Here is a 24,171-nt window from a genome sequence, read left to right on the forward strand (position 1 = left end):
TTTTCTGGATCCTCCTCTTGCATTAAGAGCTATATATCTTCTCCCCAAAGCACCTGCTCCAAAAGCCGGCTCACCCTCTCTATTTCCCTTTAGCTGGCTAATTCCCCTCCACCCCGATATTCATTTACTTCTGTAAATACATGTTTGTGTCAGTCATTTCCTTTGTTAGTTGGAGGCTTCTTTGGTGGGCCATGTTGTCCTCAGCAAAAGAGGTTGCAAGGAGTTGAGAAAGTTGGGATAACTTCAGTCCTGGTACTTTGTGGAAGTTTATGGATGGCGCCCTGTGACCCTGCCATCCCAGGATTTACTTACTGTACTAACTCCCCCAGTGGACGCCAAGGTCCTGAAAGATTCAATAAAAGAATCCCAAACCTAAAGAAAGGCTTAAAGAGTTTATTATGAGTCAAAGGTTTTGGGGCTAGTTCCCGAAGCAAAATCACAAGGGATTGAGATAATGCTCTCGAGAACAGCAGTTTTGCAGTTGATTTTATACATTGGAATCAAAGAGAAGACGTAAGAAAGGCTACATGAAATCCATTGGTGGCAGATGAAGGAGGCAGGAGAAAGCAAAGTAGGGAAATCTCTAGGAGTGGATAAAAAATAAAATAGAGATACACACTTCTTTTACACTGGTAGGTGCAGGAAAGTTAACATTTCACATACATCGTTTACAAAGGTATGTTGGTAAAAGACCACAGTGAGAAATGTTAGGGTTGTCTCATCATGTACCAGGGTCTGGAGAAGAGATTACGTTGACATTTTACGTATGTTATTCTAGATGCACAAAAGCAATGGACACAGCTTGTTCTAGGTAGACATATCAGATCGGTCTTAGGATGTGACTTCCCACCATAACTCACCCAGGATTTTTTTTAAAAAATGATCAAAACATACCATGTGGTTACTTTTAGTTATTGAGCTTGTCAGGCTTGCCAAGGTAGCCTTTTTTTTTGTCTACAGAAGAAAGTGTGTCATATTCACTCACCTTGGTGTCTCCAGCTCTCAGCACAGTATCAGTCACCCAGTAGGCACTCAATAAACGTAAACTGATATGTGAGACATGATACCTGGTGACTTTTATGGAACAAAAATTGTCTAAAGAGCTCCTAACATGCGATTCTGAATTTTAATGAGTGCGTTAGAGAATTAATGTCTACGTGTGAAAATAAGGGGCTAATTTGGCTGAAATATTTTCTTCCTCTCATGTTAACTGGTAAAATGAAAGAGAATGTGATTCTAACCTCTTCAAAGCCTTTTCTGTTTCAAATACAGAACTGGTTTACTTGTGTTTCAAAAGTATGGGCTGTTGAACGTATAAAAACCACGGTCTCAGGTCCCGGGCCAGGGCAATGCCAAGGCTTACATTGTTTTCTGAATAAAAACAAACTGGGGTGGAGCACATTCTTTGTCTAACTGTTGCCAGTGCATGAGTTTTGCAGAGGACTCAACTTGTTCGCATTTAAACAAAGCTACACTAACAAAACATTAAAGATAACAAAAGTCACGTACTAGAAAAACCGATCCTTCACGAGTTTCTGGTCCCTCCCATCCAGTTTCTGAGAATGTTTACCTCTCTATTCTTGGTTTGTAGTAAATGATATTGTTTTGCCAAAGGCCACACGTACCACCTAGGGCTACATTGTCAGACTTACACCATCTCACCCATGGAACTTGAGAAGAGCTCATTAGTAGAGTGTGGTGATTATTCCTTCACTCTCTTTCCAGCCTCTTGGATGAAAAGTCCTAATAGGCTGTGGAGCCACCATGGGTCACATCTAGGTGACTTCCGCTGGCAACACTAGGAAGATGAAGCAGATGCAGCCTGAAGGAGAAAACCCAGCCTTCCCCTGAGAGTAACACACAGCTCCCCCACCCCCACCCCACACACAATACACACTGAAAACAAAACCATAATAAACAACAAAGAAAAAAATAGCTGTGTGGTGGTGTAAGAAAGTTCATTTTTGCACTCACCATTCCATCTACCTGGAATGTGTACAAAACACTTTTCTTTTACAAGGGTCACCTTGTACACCATAGCCAACCCTCACTTCCTAGACCCACCCCTTCTTTGTTCTTTTCCTTATAATTTTATTTCCTAGTCCCATTTCTCTTCTTTTCAGTTCCTCTTTTTTTGTAGGCAGTCACACTGTAAATCCTCCCTCTGTCATTCATTTCTTATTATGTGTCAAGTATTGTTCTAGGACCTAGGGATCAAAATAGGACATAGAATAGATCCCTGGTATTGTGGATCTGATATTCCGTGGCAGGAGATGGAGGGGGAAAAACCCAAAGTAAATAAGGGAATTGCAGGTAATGACAAGAGCTTTGAAGGGAATCAAACAGAGTAATGTGGTAGATGGGCCATTGGGTAGGAAAGGGGGAAGACTGCGTTAGATAGGATGGAAAGTCTGTTAGGGGGATTTACAACTGCGTCAAGACCTGAATTATGGGAAAGATTCAGCCAAAGAAAAGTATTCCAGACAGAGAGACTGGCATTGAAAAGACCTTGCAGTAAGAACCAGTGAAGCAAGTACAAGGAATCAAAAGAAAGGCAGTGCGATTAGAGCTTGAAGAACGAGGATGCGAGTGGTAAGACACGATGTCGGAGAGGTTGTAGGGGCCAGATCGCATCTGGCCTAGGAGGTAATGTAGGGGCTTGAATTTTATTCTAAATGCAACAGGACGCCAGGGCCTAGCAAAGTAATTAATTATTTATCTAGAACATTGACTATCCATTGTTTAGTTCCTTTGCATTTTCCACAGACAGGTGCTATAAAGATTTCATGACAGTGGGGCACACATAAAGGATTTATTATGTAAGGGAGTTGGGGACACCTAAGAACAGGTGACAAATGTGAGACCCTCTGCTTCACTCTACATCACTGTCCTCTTCTCCCGTCTCTCTGACAAATTAAAGCTACCTCATTCCTACATACTTATGCCATCTGTCCCTTGTTTCTTTTCAATAAATTCATTATTTGCCTTTGAATTTTCATCTGTTTTTACCCACAAATGGTGAACGTAGATGGTTTTTTAAAAATCAGTTCATTTACCCGAATTTCTGTGTAGGTTGTTAGGAAGAAGCTCAAGATAACTTCTTTAATTCTAAACCAAAAATTACCATTCAGCAGAGTGATGCTTCATAGCTATATTGTAATCTAAGTACTGGGGTCACCTGCAAGCCACAGCATATCTCCACTGCAGTTCTAATAAATTAAGTACGTTTTTGGCCTTAGGACTATTCAATTTCCAACCATCTTTGACATAAATCCCAATGGTTTTCCAAATAAAATTCAACAAGAAAAAACAGTTCCAGTTAATGAGCATTTCTCAGCAAATTCACTGTAGCTGGGATGAAAATATCCAAATTGTTCATGTGACTTAAAATTACCTAACTTTATGTCATGTGTTACTATAACTCACAATGAATCTTGGTGTATCTAAAATTTCCACAGTAATCAACTCCAATTAGAATGCCTCTCTACCCAAATTAAGTTACCAATTAAATAAATTCTCCCAAATAAGAAGTGTATCCAAGGTAAATTAGATTAATCCTATCATTATATAAGTCCTATTTGGATTCTCTAGTTACACTGCAGTATTCTCATCATTTTTTCTTTAAACAATGACAATAAAAAAGAATACATGAGTCAAATGTTTCCATTTAAGAAATACAACAAAATCAGTTATGAATTTTTAAGCAAACAGCCCATACTGTTGAATGGTACCTTGGGACTCTATAATGGTGTGTGTTTGATACTATTCGCCACATCCAAAAAATTCATCCCATACAAATAAAACGATAAAAGTCTTCTCAGGATACCTCAGTGGAATGGGTACTTTTATTTTAACGGATATGTCTATGCAAATATACTCAGTCACAAATGAGAGCTTCTTAGACCTGACTATAATTTGAATTCTGAAAGGTGAGTGGGACTGTTAGAGACCTTCACCCACCTGGAAACCTATGTACCTTGACATGGGAAGGGGACTTGAGTTCTCCTTTAGTCCCGTTGCTTAGGATTAAACAAGAGACTTCAGCTTTGGTGTAAAGCTGTCAGCTATCCTAATACATGGCAATATACAAAAATTGGACTCTAGGAATGAGGGATGAAAGGGAAGAAGATCTAGAAGTGGGTAGGGAGAAAAGGGCAGCACTGAACCTGCATCTTCAGAAAATGTCCAAGGATGCAGACTCCAGGTAAGAATATGGAAGGAGACGTCTTAGTATGTAGGTAATTAGACAAGGCAAAGATGGCCTCGGCCATCCAGAATGGAGTCAGGGGAAGGGATACCTGCATGCGGTACACAACTGAATGTAAACAGCAATGATCTTGGGCCTGGCTACCTTAGATGTGTTTCTCCTGTTATTGGGGGAAAAAAATTCATGAGGAAATCCAATCATTAACGCAACAAATTCTAATGAGGTCTAGGATGGGGACGGTTCTGGTCTCAAACACGGGAGCGGACCAGTTGCTGGGAGAGCAGGAATGAAGGTGTGGAATCTGAACATCTTAAAAAGTCATTTAGTCGCTCTGATCACTTTGGACATTCCTGGGGGATACATAACAGGTCACTATAACAACACAACACACACTGATACCTGTTTGTTCCCCAAGACCAACATGACAATGAGTTCCTATCATCTTAGCTTACAGAGACATTATTTAGTCCAGGGTATATTCGGATTTTACAAAAGAGAATTCGATTACATTGATATTTATAAAATGAATGTGGTTAAGACAAAAGCACAGGGGCTGGAAGTCAGAAGAGCTATGTTTCCATCCTGGTTCTGTCGCTGTGCAGCTGTGTGAACCTGGAGAAGTTGTGTAACATCTCTGGGTCTCAGTTCGTTCATCTATAAGGAGTGTTCTTGAGTGGATCACCACATGGAAACTCAGTGTGGGCAGTGAAAAGCAAACAGAAGATGTGGCACTGAAACAAACGGGACAACTGCTTGAACTCTAATGTAATTGTCCATCCTCATAAAGGGACTTATTGGGTCCTAGTTTGATAAGTATCGTCCAAGGCCATTTATTTGTCACTTTCAAGAAAAGTAATTTTCAGATGCTAGTCTTGGAATAAGCTCAAGAGGCATCTCAGATCATTTCTAGTTTGAATGAGTAATTATTTTTAGCTTCGTTAGAGGTGGAGCTAGATGAAAGCTACATATCCTTCAGAAGTCACAATGACAAGTCAGCCTTTATTCAAGCAGTGGATGGTTTGGAATGGCTGCTCCATCCATAGGTGTCAGCCCTATGTCGTATCTCATACTTTAAACAACAGCATTAATATCTTCACCCAAAATACACTTGAGTTTTATATACTTATTATAGGAGAGAAAAGAACTAATATTTGCCATGTGCTTTCTACAGGCTAAGTACTTGCTAGGTCTTTACATACATTCTGTCATTTAATCCTCAAGGCAACTATAAAAGGTAAGCATCACTGTCCCCATTTTACAGGTGAAGAAACTGAGACTCAGTGGTTTTGACTTGCCCGAGTTCACACCACTAGGGCATGACAGAGATCTGAAATAAAAATTCAGGTCTTCTGACCTCACAGTCCACACTATTTCTTCTATAATATCGTGCTACCTAGAAGAAAAAGAAATGCGGTTGAATGGTTAGCCAGCAAGGTTAGGGGGAAAGATATGCAATTAATAAAAAGCTCACCCCTCTATACCATTCTGCAATGTCGAATTGGATAGAAATCTTCATTATGAAATCACTACTAAACATACGCAATCTGACTTTGATGATCCATAATGTGCTTTCAAATTTTGCTATGCCTTCAAGTTCTCACTAACAATATTGAATATCAGTGTCCTACAGATGTGTGGGAAAGAAAGAGGCAGATAACCGAAGCCAGGTCACTTGACTCCAAGATGCAGGGCCCCACACAGCTTTTATCATACCAGGTCAAGGAAACAAGTGGAATCTATTGACATGGTCTTGCTTCTTTAGACATAAATTCTAAACACACATCCATTCTCATGCCCAGTGAGAAAGAAATCAATTCAAAAGTATCTCACCTTTCACCAACTTCTACTCTTAAAATCCTAACACCATCACATCACTGTGCACAATATTTTTGGTAGTCACAGGCTCTGTCCCAAAGCAGAGCTGAAAACTAGAGAATACAACTGGTATTTCAATGCCCCCTCGTTTGGTGGGTCAGGCTGCATGAGGCAGTGTGGCTGTGTGGAGGGGCAGAGAGCCAGACCTGTGGACAACCGCTGCTCCTGGCAGCGAGTTAACCAAAGCCGAGGTTCTTGACTGGTCAGTTCCTCTGATGTCCCTAGTGCCTATATCCCCAGCAGCATTAAACAAGGAACTATCTGCAAGGAACCATGTCTCAATATTTGAATATCCAAGAAGTCGCCAATTTCAGAAAGGGGTTTCTTGGCCTGCTAGAGCAGACTGGGATGGAAGTTGTACCGGAGGCTGGAGAAGAGCCCGATGTGTTTCACGAGGTTGGGCTCCACCACGTAGGCCCGCTCCCCCTTGGCCCTCAACAGTGAGTACAGTGCCATGTCCTTGCCAAAGCCCTGGTGGCAGTACACCTGGGACAGGTAGGTGAGGGTCCGACGGGCTGCAGGGGCAGGGAAGAGCATGGCTGGGGTGCAACACTCAGAAGCAGGGACCACGCTGTACAGGGAGGGACTCAGCCGCCGCAGTTCCAGGAAGTAGTGCCGGCCCACCAGTTCCACCAGACCCATGCTGTACAGGGAGAAGAACAGCATGACGGGCCAGCTGAACCCCGGCCGGCTGGCAAACCGCATGTATATCCAGGTTAGTAAGGGCCCTAGCACCATGCCCACGCCGACCCACTCCAGGATCCGCATGGGCTCTGGGTTGATGTAGTGCTGGAGCCTCTCGGGATGATAGAGCTTTAGATAGAGGGCATCTCTGAGGTGCGGCTCGGAGAGACGCGCCCGCAGAAGGTGCTCCAAGACTGGGAAGATCTGCTCTTCTGGAATAGCGTCGTCCTCCACCATCAGGACGTAGTCTGGGTTGTAAGTCTGCAGGGACGACTCCAGGCAATAGACGTAGTCCTGCTTCTCTTTCTCAAACGAGTTGGTTGAAGGGTCATCGCCGTAATCATCCTCAGTGCCCTCGTAGCGGTTGGCCACCGGGACGTACTTGGACAGCAGCTTGGCATCGAAATGGCTCACACTGCGCTCCACGTTGCACAGGAAGAGCTGGTGGCCCTCGCACTGGGCGCCACACTGTTGAAGAAGCCGGTGGAACTGGGACACCACCTGCAAGACGTAGTGGAAGCCGGGTTGCCTGTCCACAGTGACGATGGTGATGACGAGCCAGGGGCGGGGGGTGGCCTGCCAGACGATGGGCACTGAGCCGTTGGCGGAGGGCAGCTCTTCAAAGTAGTGGAGGGCAGCTTCACCCTCTTTTAAGCTCTGTTGCAGGTACTCCTGGCTCATTTGGTTCAGATGCCAATGGCGAAGATAGAAGTAGGAGTGAAGCAGCCGGTGACAGGCCAGGGGGGCCAGTAGGCCAAACGTCACCACTGTTAAGATGAAAAGCTGGACAGCAGTGCTGCCCCAGGAGAGCCGCCTCAGCCTCCGGAGCAGCATGGCAGCTGGAGAGGGTGATGTGCTCATGAGGTCACGTCTGGTCAGGTCTGGTCCCAGGAACAAACCATTCTGAACCACAAGCCCAAATCAGTGCCAGCCAAACCTAAAGGAAGAGGAAGTAGAGAATGGTAAAGGGCTTTTAAAAATCCAAGCATGGTACTCAGCACATATCAAACTAGAAATTCTTATTCTAGGCTGTGTAGCTACTAGAGACTTAAGTATTTTTTCCAGTACACTATTCTTTGGTTGTATCTGTTAACAACCTCTTGGATTCTCTTAGTATTTCTATGAGTAATGAAACCTTGGGGCATCCAACCAAGTCTCCATGCCGACAGATGCTTAGTTAGGTGTACAATGTGCCAGTAAATCACCAGGTAGGGCTAGTGAGATCATTACGTCAATTCAGCTGCGGCATAGACACGGGTTCTAAAAACATGCAAAAAAGTAAGGCTTGTGTATAAAGGAAATACACATTTAAAATAAGTTCCAATGTAAGTGCACTGTAAATACTTGTTGATGAAATTTCTGAAAAATTTGTCTTTTCTGAGCATCCTAAACAAAACAAATAACGAAAAAAGGAGTATTTAGGGTTCCCCGAGACACCTTTGTCAAGATTTTCCATTCCTATTTCTCTAATGTCATGCAACTATACTTAATGCAAAACTAAATGATGTCTGTAGAACAGAAGGTAAACCTCTTACCTCAGAAGCATAATAGTTTGCACACATTTGGAAGCAAACGGCCTAGCTTGTGAATTATCTTGAAGGAAGGGCTACCCGGGTACCATACGAGGTTGTTGAGGTGCAGTCTCTAGTGCTCTCAGATCCATGCTCTCTCCTACTTGGCCACACAGAAAGACCACATTTTCTAGCCCACCTTCTTCTGGGTGAGGTCATGTGACTAAGGCTTGCCAGTATAATGTGAGCCAAGTGACAGGTGCGACTTCTAGGCCAAGGTGGTTGACCAGAGGTGTGCCTTTCAACTTTCTCTTTCTCCATCTTCTAGCTGAATGAACAGCCTTGCTGGGTCTAGAGGAGGATGGAGCCACCAGATGGCAGGAACTTGTGTCCTTGAATGGCTGCATAGAGCAGAGGTCTCTCCCACAGCTCCCTTCCAGCACCCTCCCAACCTAGGGTGGACTGTGTTGTGAGTCATACATAAACCTCTCTGTCTAGCCCCCAAAACCAAACAAATAATCCAATTATTTAAAAATGTGCAAAGAATCTGAATAGACTTTTTAAAAAAGAAGACAGACAAATGGCCAACAGGTACAAGAAAAGGTGCTCAACATCACGAATCATCAAGGACAAGCAAATCAAAATCACAGTGAGATACCACCTCATACCTGTTGAGATGTCCTTTATCAAAAGACATGACATAACAAATGCTAGCAAGGATGTGGAGAAAGGGAATGCTTGTATACTATTTGTTGGAACATAAACTGGAACAGCCACTATGAAAAACAATATGGAGTTTCCTCAAGAAATTAAAGACAGAAGTATTATATGATCCCACTTCTGAGTATATATCCAAAGGAAACAAAATCACTATCTCAAAGAATTATCTGTACTCCCATTTCACTGCAGCATTGTTCACAATAGCCAAGACATGGAAACAACCTAAGCGTCTATTGACAGATGAATGGATAAAGAATATGTGGTATAGGCAATGGAATATTATTCAATAACGCAGACAGAGAAAGACAAATACTGCTTGGTATCACTTATAAGTGGAATTAAAAAAAAAAAAGTCAAACTCATAGAAACAGAGAGTAGAATGGTGGTTGCCAGCGGTTGAGGGATGAGGCGATAGGAAGAGGCTGGTCAAAAGCCACAAACTTTCAGTTATAAGATGAATAAGCTCTGAGCATCTAATGTACAGCATGATGACTATAGTTGATAATACTGTATTGTATAACTGAAATTTGCTGAGAGAGTGTAATTTAAATGTTCTCACCAAAAGCAAAAAAAAAAAAAAAAAGTTAAAAAATACAAGCAAATTTTATATACAGATATGGAAAAACTTTCAAGATATAGCTTCAGTTAAAGAAGACATAAAAAAGTATGTATAGCATGCTATCACTTGTGTAAAAAGGAGGGGGGAATAGACATAAATGTACTTGTATATACACAGGCTATCTTTGGAAGGATATACAAGAGACTGGCAACTTTGCCTTTGAAGAGGGGAACTAGGTGGCTTAGTGACTGGGGTGGGATGAGAACTTTTCATTAAATACCTATTCACACCTTTTGACTTAAAGGTACTGACAAAAAATAAAATTTCAATTTTAATATGTTTAACATAAATATCATCGCGCTCCCAGCAATTTTCTCTCTAACAGTAATTTGTTAGATTCTTTGCTAGCCCATGTTTTGGCCAGCCTCCTCCATCAGAACATACCTTTATGAAGGGCAACGAGTTTATCTGTCTTGATCACCATGGATACCCAGCACCTAGCACTACCTGTCACATGAGTGTAAAGTCCACAGTATTTATTGAATGAACAAACTGACTGAGGGCACACCCTTAAGCCCAGATATGACTGGAGAGGCTCTGAAAGCACCAAGTCCTGCTTTATTTTCCATGCCTGTGGGGCTGACTCCAGAATTTTTATACAAAAGAGGCTCATGTGTTCTAGGTAGATAGAGGAGAGGGAGAGGACTTTCTTGAAGCTATGCTTATAAAGCAAGCATGATGATTTTCCTTAGATTTCACTATTTATTGTGATGGAAACTAAAGACCCTAATGCTATATAAAGAGGACCTTTAATCCAGGGCAATTTCCCCCCTGGGGGCAATAAAATCATTAGCATCTCAGAAATCCCTTGTGTGTTTTTTTCCCATTTGTTTTTTTAAGTTAAAGTTTATTTGGGGTGACAGTAAAGTTACATAGGTTTCAGGTGTACAAAAATATCTGAAAACATTTATCTGTAAAGATATTTGTGCTCCGATGTTCAAAGTAGCTTTATTTGTGGTGGCCAAGACATGGTAACAACCAAAGTGTCCTTCGATAGAAATCTCTTGTTTTAAAAATATGGTGTGAAACTGCTGTTCAGTCACCAGGGAAGGAGAGGGATTCAGTTCAGAGGACGCGGTTCCTGCCTACATTGATCAGCTCTTGTTGGGGTGATGGACAGCCCCAGATCGTCATAGCTTACAATAACAACATGCATTTCTTGCTCACTGGTCTGTGGATAGCTATGGCTCAGCTGGGTTCAGCTCCAGACTGCAGTTCAGAATTAGGTGCTTCCACATACCTCTCATTCCAGGTCAAGGTGCAGAACAGCCATCTGGGCATGCTCTTTGGGTGGATGGCAGCTACACAAGAATTAAAATGTACAGATACATTTACAGCCTCACTTAAGTATGCCATAGATCAAGTCCACTCACCATCCACTGGCCAAAGCAATGGGGCAGAGAAATTTACTCCTCCCACAGAGCAGAGGATGAGGAAAGTGAAGATTCAATAGGAAGGAAAAGCAGCAGGCCAATTTCTAAGCCCTCAAGAAAAAAGAAAGGATCTAGCAATATACTTAGAGAGTCTGGGAAATTTCTAGAATGCTCAGAAGCCATCTGGCCCACATATTATTTTATACTGTATAAGTCAGGACAGGCTACAGTAATGATCCCAAAATTTCAGGGGTTTATAAGAACTGAGGTTTAATTCTTGCTCCTATTACTTGTCCATCATGGGTTGATTTCTCTGCTTTATGTCATCCGTACTCTGGGACCCAGGTAAATGCAACTGCCTCTTCCCCGAACACTGATGATTTTTGTGGCAGAGAGAGAAAAATCACAAGTTGGCTCTCAAAGCTACAGCTCAAAATTGACAAACATCGTGTCCACCTACATTTCACAGACCAGAACAAATCACGTAATACCTCTTGAATTCAACAGAGCAGAGTTATGTAATTTTCCTGCAAGAAAGGGATACCAAAAGAAATATGGCAAGCCTAAAGGAAATGATTAGGGAAATATATGTCTGTCTAGGGAGGGGCAGAAAATATCATGAACAATAATGCAATCTAGCACACCCACCTTGGGCCACGGGAGCAGGAATCAGATCCTTCATTCAATGATCCGATAACCAGTTTGCCTAAAATCCAGCTACACGCAGTTATGTAGGCATTCAGAACTATGTTCCAGTTTGCTTTTGAAAACATCTTCTTAAAGGACTTAACCAATTGCTGTGCTGTGGGGTGGGGAGTCCAATGCCACCTATAATTTAGTTTACTAAATTGGTTTTAAGGTAACTGGCGTTAGGGGAACAGACCTGAAAACATAGGATTTTCCATTGGTAGTTTGAGGGAAGGAGGTCTTTACGCCCAGCCCAACCATGGGGGTTGGGCAGAGGAGGGCTATGTCTACATTCTCACTCTGACTACCTTGTTCCAGAATTCCACAGTCACCATGATGTTGGCAGCTCAGGCCCATGCTCCAACGAAGTTGTGGAGTGACTGACACTGGTGAGGTGGCCTGGAAACAATCCCACCCTCACAGGCCCGATTCTAAGGCACAATGATTACTGAATTCTTATCTATGCTTTGCAATTACACTGTGAAACAACCAGTCCTTAAACAGGATGGTGCCTAGTATCGTGTCTAGGATGGAGGGGTCAGGGAAGACAGCAAAGGACAAAGACACCAAGAAATGAGCCTGAAATCGGGCTAGGATGAATAAATGGAGCTACAATGACAACCACATTCTAGTGCGGTTTCTGAAAATTAAGCTTAAGGGGCCACAGGGGTATGGGAGGCAGAATGCCAGGCAGAGCATCAGGCGATAAGCATTCAAAAATGGCCCAAATCAGCCCTTCTACGTGAATGGCACCACCACTCTCCCAGGCACCTGGGTCTAAAAGACCACTAAGTTCTGACTTCTCAATCCTTCCAATCACCCCAAGTCCTAGCAATTCCACCTCCATGGTCTCTTATGCCTCTTTCCTATCCTCCTCTTCTCTCCCCGCCCCTCTCCATTGCCATGCCCGTCTTTACTGCCACTCCCTGGTTACTCCTCATCACCTCCAGGCCAGCTGACTGCAACAGCCTCCTAAGAAGGCATCTGACTTGCAGAATGAGCAACAGATTATGAAGCCAAAAGACCTGTTTTTGTCCCGACACTCATGAGTTAGGTGCATTGGTATAAAGAAAACATCTAATCTCTCTGAAACTATTTTGTCTCTCTGCAAGATAGGAAAATTAAAACAAACAAACAAACAAAAAAACACCCCACCTCATTTATGGAGACATTTGAAGAAAAATGAGATGACAGCTATGAAGGCCCTTTGTCAGATACAAGGCACTGTTCAAATGATGGCCATGTTTTACATTACCAGCATCCGTCTGATACTCTGAAACACAGGTCTGAACATGGCACTCTTTTCTGTAGAACTGTTCAGTGATTCCCCAATGACTGTAGAATAAAGTTCAAATTCTTCCCCAAGATTCTGCACAACTTCCAGTTCCAACTATCTTCCCAGATCCATTTTTTCTCACACAGCTAAATCAACCATCAAGAGTCAGCTCAAAAGGGACCTCTTCCAAAAGCCAACCCCGATCTCCCCCAACCAGAAATAATAATCTTTTTTCTCAAGTGCTGGGGCCCTTAACAAGAACTCCCTCCCCCCCAAGGACATTCATTTGTCACTTTCTACTTTAGACTATATCTATTTATAGCTACCACTGATTAAGCTCCGAGTACATATCAAAGTTCTGTACTAGACTCACATCTATTTCTTCTGGCTAAAATAGAAACTCTCAAATAGCAATGAAACTAATCCCATTTAAATTTTAAAAGGAGAGGAGAAGGAGAACAAGGAGAAAGATGCTACCAAGTTGAAAGCAGGAAATTCAAAGACAGGACACATTTCAAAGTCCACGTTTTTCCCATGATACCTGCTGTCTTCTATGGCTTTATTCATGGCCCTTGACTTATGCCCCAGGAACTTATAAATCCCGTTAGTGGATTCAGTCTAATTTATCTTTGGTATCCCTCACAGACATAGCACAGTACTCTATGCAGAGAAGAGGCTCGATGTTTGTAGAGCAAATATGTGACTATAGTCAAGTCGTTTGACTTCTATGGGTCTCAATTATTCAGCTATAAAATTGGAAGTATCAAAAAGCCTGGTCACATAATGAGCAAAGATCAACTTATTTGTAAATGTTTGCTAAGCACTTCTTATGTGCAAGGCACTGTTCTCCCCATCTCATCGATAAGAAGCCTATGAGAAGTACTATTATTAAGCCCCTTTTACACCTGAAAAAACAAAGGCACAATTAGTTGTACCCAAGGTTAACAAAGCTTTTAAGTGGGTGGTGAAACTTGAACCTGGGCAGACTGATTCCCGAACTCAAGTTCTCAACCAATGTGCAATAATGTTTCTGAACAGATGGGGGACCCAAGAAAATCAGCTGAGAAAACATTAGAAATGGTAACTGATTTTCAGAATGTGACTGGTAACAGTATTATATGTAAAAATAATATAACATGGAGCGACCTAAAATGGTGGAGTAGATCAACACTGTGCCTGCTTCCTCCTGTGAACACATTAAAATTACAACTATATTATAGAACAGTCAACCTGGCGAACCATTTACAGTCTAGCTGAACAGAAGTTTTATAACTAAGGATATAAAGAAGAAGCTACATAACAACTGGTAGGAAGGGCAGAGACGCAAAACATGCTGACTCCAAACCTCCATGCGATGGTTGAGAATCAGGAAGGATATCTTGGCTGTGGAGGTTCCCCCTGAGAAGCAAGGGATCCCAACCCCATACCAGGCTCCGCAGAGCAGAGTACTGGTGATGGGAAGAGGAGCCTCTCACAACATCTGGCTGTGAAAAACAGTGGGCTTCCAAACATCTGGGTGGGATGGAAGGCTGCGGGAAACCCAGACATCCTCTTAAACAGACTCACTCACTCACAGGCACTCACCCTGGGCTCCAGTGGAGGGACGACGACTCGGGGGACTTTGGAGGAATATCAGGGTCGACTAAGGTGTGTGGTTTTCGTACAAGGGCTGGAGGACAGTCACCATCTTCCCTGTGTGGGGTTCTCCTTCCATGTAGCCAGCAGCCGGGTGCCATCTTTCCTATGTTGAGCCCGCCCCCACAGGCCAAATCTGAATCTGTGACTTCATGAGCTATGCTGCTCCACCCTACTGACTGCTGGGCAACTGCCCAGCCCAATTCTCCCAGTGCCTGAGGCACTTTCTCAAAAAGCAGCCAGCCCCACCCTCATTGCACAATTTCTTGGAAAACTCTCAGAGTCCTTGGGCCTCAGGTAGGCAGAATCTGGCCTCGGAGTGCTCTAAGACTTTAGCTGAGTGGCTCCAGGCTCAGCACTGGCACCAAACCAGACTCTACATTAACCTGGTGAACATAACTCTTCCCACTGTAATGCCTCCCTGAGACCCTGGCTCACCCAACTTGCACACTGCACAAGGCTCTATCGGTGGCTGAATCTTAAGGGAGCTGGCAGGTGGCAGCAGGCCTCAAAGTGTCCGGGCTTTTTGTGGAGCTACCTCAAGCCCAGTATTCGTGGCACCCATCCTTGGTTCGTAGTGTGGCCTCTCCCATGTGCCTCCAGGTTTAGCACAGGCAGAGAATAACTGTGGATAGCTTTGTACCTCCTACCAGGCAGCCTATGGCTGGTCACAGGCAGTGGGTGACCTGGCCCTACATTGGAGCCCCTCCAAAGAGGCCTCAGAACCAACATACTTGGCGGTTGGCTTCGGACCACAGCAGAGCACCGCCCAATTAGTTTCACAAGTGGCATACACAAAGGGAGGTCTCAACAGGCACCAGAGTCCACTGGCGTAAACCCCACTCAGTGGGGTAAGCCCCCTATACAGCAGCCCATAAGCTGTGGATGTGGCCAAATCCCACAGCCAATCAGCCTGTGGGTCAGTCCAACCCACCGACGTGCCAATAGCAATCAAGGCTCAACTATAACCAGAGAGCACATACAACCAACACAAGGGACACTCCTGGAGCACCCGGAGAAAATGACCAGGGAGACTGCGCCAGGGCCCCACAGGGCACCTACTACATAAGGCCACCCAGTCAAGACAGGGAGACAAACACAGACACAGCCAAAATGAAGAAACAAAGAAATGCATCCCAAATGAAAGAACAGGTGAAAACACCATTAAAAAACTGACTGAAACCTACCAGAAACAGAGTTAAAAACAATGATTATAACAGATGCTCAAGGAACTTAGTGAAAACTTCAACAAAGAAATAGTAAGCATAAAAAATGACATAGAGGGGTGGGCGGTTGGCTCAGTGGTTAGAGCATGTTGCTCATAACACCAGGGTCACCGGTTCGTTTCCCACATGGGCCAGTGAGCTGCACCCTCCACAACTAGATTGAAAAAATGACTTGACCTGGAGCTGAGCTGTGCCCTCCACAACTAGATTGAAAACAACGACTTGACATGGAGCTGATGGGTCCTGGAAAAACACACTGTTCCCCAATATCCCCCCCCACACACACACACAAAAAGGACATAGAAACCATAAAAACAGAACCAGTCAGAAGTGAAGAATAACTGAAATGAAGAGTGCACTAGAAGGAATCACCAGCAAAATAGATGAAACAGAGGATGAAATCAGGAATTTGGAAGCCAAAGTAGCAGAAAACACCCAATTGGAACAGCAAAAATAATCCAAAAATTAAGAATAGTTTAAGAGACCTGTGGGACAACATAAAGTGTAACAACATTTGCATCAGAGGGGTACCAGAAGGAGAAGAGAGAAAGCAAGGAATTGAGAATCTGTTCGAAGAAATAATGACTGAAAACTTTCCTAACCTGGTGAAGGAAATAGATATATAAGCCCAGGAAGCACAGAGAGTCCCAAACAAGATGAACCCAAACAGACCCACACCAAGATACATTATAACTAAAATGCTAAAGGTTAAAGACTGAGAATCCTAAAAGCAGCAAGGGAAAGGCAACTAGTAACTTATAAGGGAGCTCCCATAAGATTGTCAACAGAAATTTTGCAAGCCACAAGGGATTGGCATGAAATATTCAATGTGATGAAAAGTTAGGACCTACAACCAAGGGTACTCTACCCAGCAAGGCTAGCATTTAAAATGATAGGACAGATAAACAGCTTCCCAGACAAAAAAGAAATAAAGGAGTTTATCACCATCAAACCAGTATTACAAGGAATGTTAGAAGGACTTATTTAAGACAAAAAAACAAACAAACACACACACACACACACACACACACACACACAAAACCACCAACAAGAAAAAACAAAAATATAAATAATAAAAAAGCAATAGCTATTAGGTTGGTGCAAAAGTAATTGCAGTTTTTGCAATTATTTTTAACCTTTAAAATTGCAATTACTTTTGCACCAACCTAATACATATCTATCAATAATAACTTTCAATGTACGTGGATTAAATGCTCCAATCAAAAGACATAGGAGAGCTGAATAGATAAGAAAACAAAACGCATACATATGCTGCCTACAAGAGAATCACTTCAGATTGAAAGACACACACAGATGGAAAGTAAAGGGATGGAAAAACTTATTTCATGAAAATGGAAACAAACAAACAAAAAGCTGGAGTAGCAATACTCATACCAGACAAAGTAAACTTTAAAACAAAGGCTATAACAAAAGACGAAGAAGGACCCAGTAATCCCACTTCAGGGTATTTATCTGGAGAAACCCCAATACTACTTCAAGGGGACCTGTGCATCCATTTGTTAATTGCAGCATTGTTTACAATGTCCAAGATGTGGAGGCAGGCTGGGTGTCTGTCTACGGAAGAATGGATAAAGAACAGATGATACATATATACAATGGAATATTGCTCGGCCATGGAAGGGAATGGGTTCTTGCCATCTGCAGCAACATGGATGGACCTGCAGGATATTGTACTAAGTGGAGTGTCAGACAGAGAAAGACAGATGCAATGTGATTTTGCTTATATGTGGTATCTAAATAACAAAATGAACAAACAAAACAGAAATAAACTCATAGACACAGAAAACATTTTGATGGGTTGCCCGTTGGGAGGGTGGTTGGGGGGTGAGTGAAAAACGGGAAGGGATTAAGAAGTACAAATTTGTTGTTTACAAAGTAGTCATGGGGATGTAGTATATAGAATAAGGAATATAGTCAATAATATTGTAATAACTATGTATGGTGTCAAATGGGTACTAGCTATGTTGGGGTGATAGATGGGAGAGGGTTGGGGGGCAGGGTGAAAAAGGTGAAGGGATTAAGAAATACAAATTGGTAGTTACAAAATAGTCATGGAGATGTAAAGTACAGCATAAGGAATATAGTCAATATATGGCATTGACTATGTATAGTGCCAGGTGGGTACTAGACTAACCAGGGGTATCACTTCTTAAATTACATAAATGTCTAACCACTGTGCTGTACACCTGAAATTAATATAAAATAATATTGAATGTCAACTGTAATTGAAAAATTTTTAAAGGGGGAAAAAGGTGAAGGGGAGTAAGAGGTCCAAATTTCCAGGTATAAAATAAGTCATGGGACTGTAATACACAGCACAGGGAATATAGTCAATAATATTGTGATAGCATGGTATGGTGTCAGATGGTTACTGGACTTAACACTGTGATCACTTCTTTAGGTATATATGTAAGTGTTGAATAACTATGGTGTACACTTGAAACAAATATAATATTGTTAGCTATATTTTTAACAAAAATCTTAAAAAAAAGTTATAGTGAGGCCACTAGGTTGGACCCTAATCCAATCCGACGGTTGTCCTTATGAAAAAAGGAGATTAAAGCACACAGAGAAACACCAAGGACAAGCGCACACAGGGAAAGACCATGTGAGGACACAAGACGGTGAGAAGGCAGCTAGCTATCTTGAAGCCAAAGAAAGAGGTCTCAGAAGAAACCAAAGATGTCTACACCTTGATCTCAGACTTCCAGCCTCTAGATCTGTGAGAAAATTAATTTCTGTTGTTTAAGCCAAAAAACGAAAAAAAAAAAGGTGGTATATATATACAATGGAACATTACTCAGCCATAAAAAGGCACGAAATCTTGCCATTTGTGACAACATGAATGGACCTAGGGGGTACACTTAGTGAAATAAGTCAGACAGAGAAATAAAATACCACATGATTTCACTTATATGTGCAATCTAAACAAATAAGCAAAATAGAAACAAACTAATACATACAGGGGACAATCGATGGTTGCGATGGTTGCCAGATGGGAGAGGGGTTGGGGGATGGGTGAAAAAAGATGCAAATTGCCAGTTATAAACATGGTCACAGGTATGTAAAATACAGCATAGGGAATATTGTCAATAATATTGTAATTAGTATCTATGGTATTAGATGGGGGTACTAGACTTATTGGGGTGATCTTTTTATAAGGAATATAAATGTCTAATCACTATGTTGTACACCTGAAACTAATATCATATTGTACATTAACTGTAATTTAAAAATTAGAAATTAAGAAAAACATCTTTTAATTAAAAAGTAAAACAATTTAAAAGTTTAAAATAACATATGTATTATATACACTAATTGGTTTCATCTAATCAATCACCAAATTAATTAATAGGGTAGAAGATCCCAGCCAAAATGGGAAAAGCCAACTAAAATACTTAAAAATAAATTTAAGAAATAGGCATAATATGCATACATACTATAAGAAGGACATTTTAAAAAGTCTTTAATAAATGGAGAAAAATATCATTTCCCCCCGGTGGAAAGACTCACTAATGGCAGAGGAGATAGAGGTCTCTTTCTCCAAAATTAATCTATATATTTAACATAAAGTGAGTTTAATTTACTTCAAGAGGGATTGGCCCAGTTCAACAAATGGGCACTTTCATATAAATTTATGTAACCTTTGGAGGGAAAGTTGGGACTGTAGCTATAAAAATTTTATACACGCATCCCCTCTGACATAGAAATTCTACTTGCAGTTATCTAGCCTACAGAAATGTGAACACATGCTACCAAAGATGGACAAAGAATGTTCTGGGCAGTTTTGTTTGTAATAGTAAGAAAGAGAGTGGGGGTAAGGAGAGAGGAATGAGGAGGAAGATGAACTGCAGAGAAAGAAAATGCCTGGCAACAGGGAACAGGTATTTACATAACTATATAAGGGGAATCACATGGAGACATTAAAAAGAGAACGATTTAAACACACTGACATTAAAAGAGTCTTAGCTAGGTCACTGCTATGGACTGAATGTTTGTGTTCCCCCAAATTCATATATTAAAACCCTAACCCCAAGTGTGATGGTATTTGAATATGGGGTCTTTGGGAGGTGATTAGGTCAAGCTGTTGGAGCTCTCCTACTGAGATCAGTTTTCTTGTATGAAGAGACAAGAAAGAGCTTGCTTCATTCTCTGTCAGTGAAAACAGTGAAAAAGTGGCCACCTGTAAACCAGAAAAACGACCTTCATAAAAACCCAACTACACTGACATCCTGGTCTCAGACTTCCAGTCTTCAGAACTATGAGGAGTAAATGTTTCTGCTGTTTAAGCTACCGGTTCTATGGTAATTTGATAGTGAACTGAGCAGACGACAAAGGTCTCTAAGGGAAAAATGTAAACTATGTTGATGCAAATTGTAGAAAAATGTACATAGTATGATTTTATTTTTAATCCTTTTAGTGAAGGAGTGGTGAAGGTATGGGGGATGGAGGTTTCCTGTTTTGCTTCCTACACTTCCCCATAAGGGTAATACATGCTTTATGTATTACTTTTATGATCAGTATTAAATGCTCAGTTCAACAAATATTGAGTTTTGTGCCAGGCAATAGGAGGGTGAACGTCACAATCACTCTCTACTCTCAGGACCCAACAGAAACCCAAACATGATTCTGTTTGTTTGGGTAGAGAGGGAAGAGATCGGTTAATTTGACCAAAGTATTTTAAAGATCATCTGGAATTAATATTGATAAAAACTGCTAGGAAATGCTCACTTTTGGTGGCACTTATACTAAAACTGGAAGGATATATCAAAGATTAGCATGGTCCCTATGTAATTATGACTTATGTAGTGCTCCATAAGTTTTTATCGTGAGGGTGGTTACATTTGACAAAATTCATCAAAATATACATTTAAATTGTGCATATTATTGCATGTAAATTATACCTCAATACAACTGATTTTTTTAGAAACCCAGGAAAATGGTGATTCTGGGTAATAAGAGAGAATCTGCTTAATCACATATTAAGCCTATTATAAAACTTCAATAATTAAAATTTGGCACACTGGCACCAAACTAGACAGATAGACAGATGCAAAAACCCACAAACCAATACGGATATGTAATTAATCTACCATAATTGTAGCAATTTAAATAAGGGGTAAAAAATACACTTACTAGCTTTGCAGCAACTGGCTAATCATTAAGGAAAAGTCAATTAGTGCTCCACTTTACAACTTAAACTAGATTATATTCCACATTAAAAATTGTAAACGAAGGTTTAAAAGTACTTGAAGAAAATACAGGAGGATATTTATACAAACTGGGGTTAGGAAAGGCCTTTTTCAGCAAGATCCTCAAGCAGAAACCATAAAGAAAAATAATAACAGATTTGACTAAATAAAGTTAAACCTGTAAAGAGTCAAAGATGAAACAGACAAAAACATTAAGCAAACTGGGAGACATTGTGCAACATATATGACAGAATTATTACTTTAATGTGTATTATACAAAGAATGCTTAAAAATGAGAAACAGAAAGGCACTCCAATTGAAAAAGGAGCAACAGAATTAACAATCAATTCACCCACACAAATGCAAAAGGCGAATACACAGAGGAAAAGGTGATGATTTTCCCTGGGTAATCAGACATGCAAATTAAAACAAGATACTATTTTTGTCCACGTTATTGTGTATGCAGAGAAAAATTTTAAGATACTCATAAAAACCTCAACAACGTACAAGATGAAGTTTTAAGTTATCTTTATTTTCTCCTTTACATTTTTCTGTTCCCTGAATGTTTTGTAATAAAATTTTCCTATCAAAAATTCTAATAATTTTAATAACGTTAAGTTTTAAGACACACACAGTTTTCTCTCTTCGTAAAGTACCTGGTGCAGTGCACCCTAGAAATGCACCCCTAAAAAAAGCTATTCCTCTTTACAAGGTTTGCTTTTCCAGGGGAAATGCATCCGCACACGCACACGCACACACACACCTGAGGGTTTTGTTAATGGTCCGCATAGTGAGATCACTGGAGCCGCCCTGCAGTCCCCCAGGGGCGAGCAAGGAACTACAAGGGGGATACCCTGCAGTTCTCGCCCCCGAACTCCGCGAGCGCAGTGCGGCACCTGGGTCACCCCGGCCTAGGTCAGGAAAAGGGGGTGATAAGTCGGCGTGGCCCTAACTACCTCTCGTGGAAAGAGAATGGACGCGGAAAACCAGAGTCTGCCGCTGACCTTGGGCAGTCCCCGCCGTGGTCGGGCCTCAGTTTCTCTACCCGTAGGCTGAGGCTAACGGTCTCCATCGCTGCGCTGGCTCCCTGCGGCTGGTCTTTCCCGGAGCTGGGAGGGACGCCTTCCCTGCCCGGTTGCCCTTTCTCGGTTCCCGGGCTGCGAGGTCGCCCTCAGAAACCCATCATCGCAGCAGGCGCGCCCGGCTGACCCTAGGGGTGGACGAGAGGCGGCTTCTCGCCGCGCGCGGGTGGCCACTTGGCGATCCGCCCTTAGGTTGTTCCGCCCCGCCAGGCTGGGCAGGAGCGGGGTTGCGGGTGGAGGTCTTACCTAGACTTGCACGCGCCCGGCTCGCGTCTTTCCGTCGGCCTTGCGGTGCAGCCAAAGCGAGCAACGGGTGGGGAGGCGCCCTTGCCGCGACACTCATTCATCCCAGCGCTGACGCCGGCCCGGGCTGCGCGAGGGGAGCCCTTCTGGGGTCCCTGCAGTCCTCCGGCAGGAAGTGGCCGGCGCCACCCGCTGGGCCACAGCGAAGCCCGCCTGCCCAGAGTGCACGGCCCGGGACGCAGGCCCTCCCTGGCTGCGCCAGCCTCCGCAGCTGCTCTCCCCGTGACAGCTGCGGCCACCCCTAATCCTGGTCCCCTCGATTTGATGGCTCTCCGACGTGGGCGCTCCGGTCACGACGCCAAAGGGGCTGGGCAGATCGTGCGCAGCGGAAACCTACCCGGTGGGGACAGTCAGCTCTGTCCCCAGAGCACGCCGAGGGCCGCCTCTGGTGTCGCGTAGGCTGGCTGACTCATCCCCACGAAGGATCCATTGCCGGACCCTGAAATCCCGGAGGAACGCGCGCTGCGCTGTCTGGGTGCGCGCCGAAGCCTCACCTCCTCCAGCTCGCTGCGCAGCTCCGGCGCGGAGTACCCTGGCTCCCGCAGGCCACGTGACCTGAGAGCTGCCGAGAGATCGCTACCCCCAAAGCCAGCTTGCGGGGAAAAGAACTGCAAAGGGCGCCAACTGATGGGCAGAGAGGGAAAAGCAGGCTCAGGGCAAAGAAAGTTTAAATGCTGGAAGGATTATGTATGTCTCTGTGCTGTTCATAGCCCTAGCTGGCTTCAACCGTGTTCTCTGTTGGAGGCATTTGTTTTTGCCAGTAATAGTGGACACCATTTCCACCCCCAATCCTCACCGTACCCAGCGTTATACCAGGCGCCTTAATAACATTCCTGTAGCTCTCACTTCACTCCTATTGCATTAGGGATTACCATCTCCAACTTGCAAACGATGAAAGAAGATTTGAGAAGATAATTTGCCAAGCGCAAACTTTATTCCAAAAGCCAGAAATGTAAACACATTAAAAAGCAGAAAGGTTTGCTCTAACCAGATCACCTGGCCAGGCATGGGATTTAGGTCTGTGGCTCTATCCACTTACCTGTCAAGTGTCTGTCAGGATTGGGGCTTAGTTTGGCCCAGTTCAAAGGTCTGGCCCAGTTCAAACAGTTGGAAGATTGAAGAAGGAAGACACGCAAGGAAGCTCCTCTGGAATGGCGGCTCCAACTCCATTTATGTCATTTTTCACGCAGAATAGCTAAGAGACAAAAACTGGCAAAGGGAGAAGAGAATCATGAAGGATATGTCTGAAAAGTGGCTATAATTACTAATGAAGAAAAGGGGGAAAGGACAGTATAAAAGAAAAGATGAAAAATATGTAGGATAGAAATAGAAATTCCAAAAAGACAGAGAGGACAAAAAAACAACAGAAGAGAAAATATTGAAAAGAATAAAAGATTATATTTTAAATTACAAAAGATGAAAAGAAATGTCACCAAGGAGAGGTAAGTAAAGACCCATAGATAAACACATTTTAGTGTCATTTAAGAATATGAAAGGCAAAAAAAATTCTAAAAGTTTACAGAGAAGAATAGATCAAATACAAAGGAACAAGTCTCAGCTTGTCCTTAGATTTTTTTCAATAACAATCATGGCTGCAATAAAACAATGGAGTAAGGGTTTCAAATTATTAAAGGAAGAAACCTTAGAATCCAGAATTTTATGTCCAGCAAACTATTCAAATATGTGGGCATGACAAAAATATTCTCAAGTACAGGACACTTTGCATAGTAGTGCAGGACTGTAAAAATAATTGTGCATGC

At 42.5% G+C, this 24,171-nt stretch overlaps 1 protein-coding gene across 6 annotated transcripts; it reads right to left on the reverse strand.

The window, feature by feature from the left end:
• Nucleotides 1–378: 378 nt before the first annotated feature.
• Nucleotides 379–23,018, reverse strand: PGAP4 (post-GPI attachment to proteins GalNAc transferase 4). 6 transcript variants are annotated; one of them, XR_002137150.2, is made up of 3 exons: nucleotides 22,749–22,983; nucleotides 6,038–7,703; nucleotides 379–5,600 (listed from the first exon to the last, which is right to left on the reverse strand). XR_002137150.2 is itself a non-coding variant. In XM_019729252.2 (2 exons), exon 2 carries the CDS (start codon nucleotides 7,625–7,627, stop codon nucleotides 6,416–6,418), a length of 1,212 nt encoding a protein of 403 aa, XP_019584811.1. In that variant the 5' UTR covers nucleotides 7,628–7,703; nucleotides 22,355–23,018; the 3' UTR covers nucleotides 379–6,415. The 6 variants fall into 6 exon arrangements, 4 of the variants coding, with proteins under 4 accessions (XP_019584811.1, XP_019584810.1, XP_074186879.1 ...); XR_012495868.1 differs by having other exon boundaries at nucleotides 22,355–22,983; XM_019729252.2 differs by having other exon boundaries at nucleotides 379–7,703; nucleotides 22,355–23,018.
• Nucleotides 23,019–24,171: the final 1,153 nt, after the last annotated feature.

The sequence above is a fragment of the Rhinolophus sinicus genome, linkage group LG04, assembly GCF_036562045.2.
Source record: "Rhinolophus sinicus isolate RSC01 linkage group LG04, ASM3656204v1, whole genome shotgun sequence".
Classification (NCBI taxonomy): domain Eukaryota; kingdom Metazoa; phylum Chordata; class Mammalia; order Chiroptera; family Rhinolophidae; genus Rhinolophus; species Rhinolophus sinicus.

What these genes read in the sequence shown, in the direction of transcription:
- PGAP4 (XM_019729252.2), bottom strand. Translation starts at nt 7,627, where the DNA reads ATGAGCACATCACCCTCTCCAGCTGCCATGCTGCTCCGGAGGCTGAGG.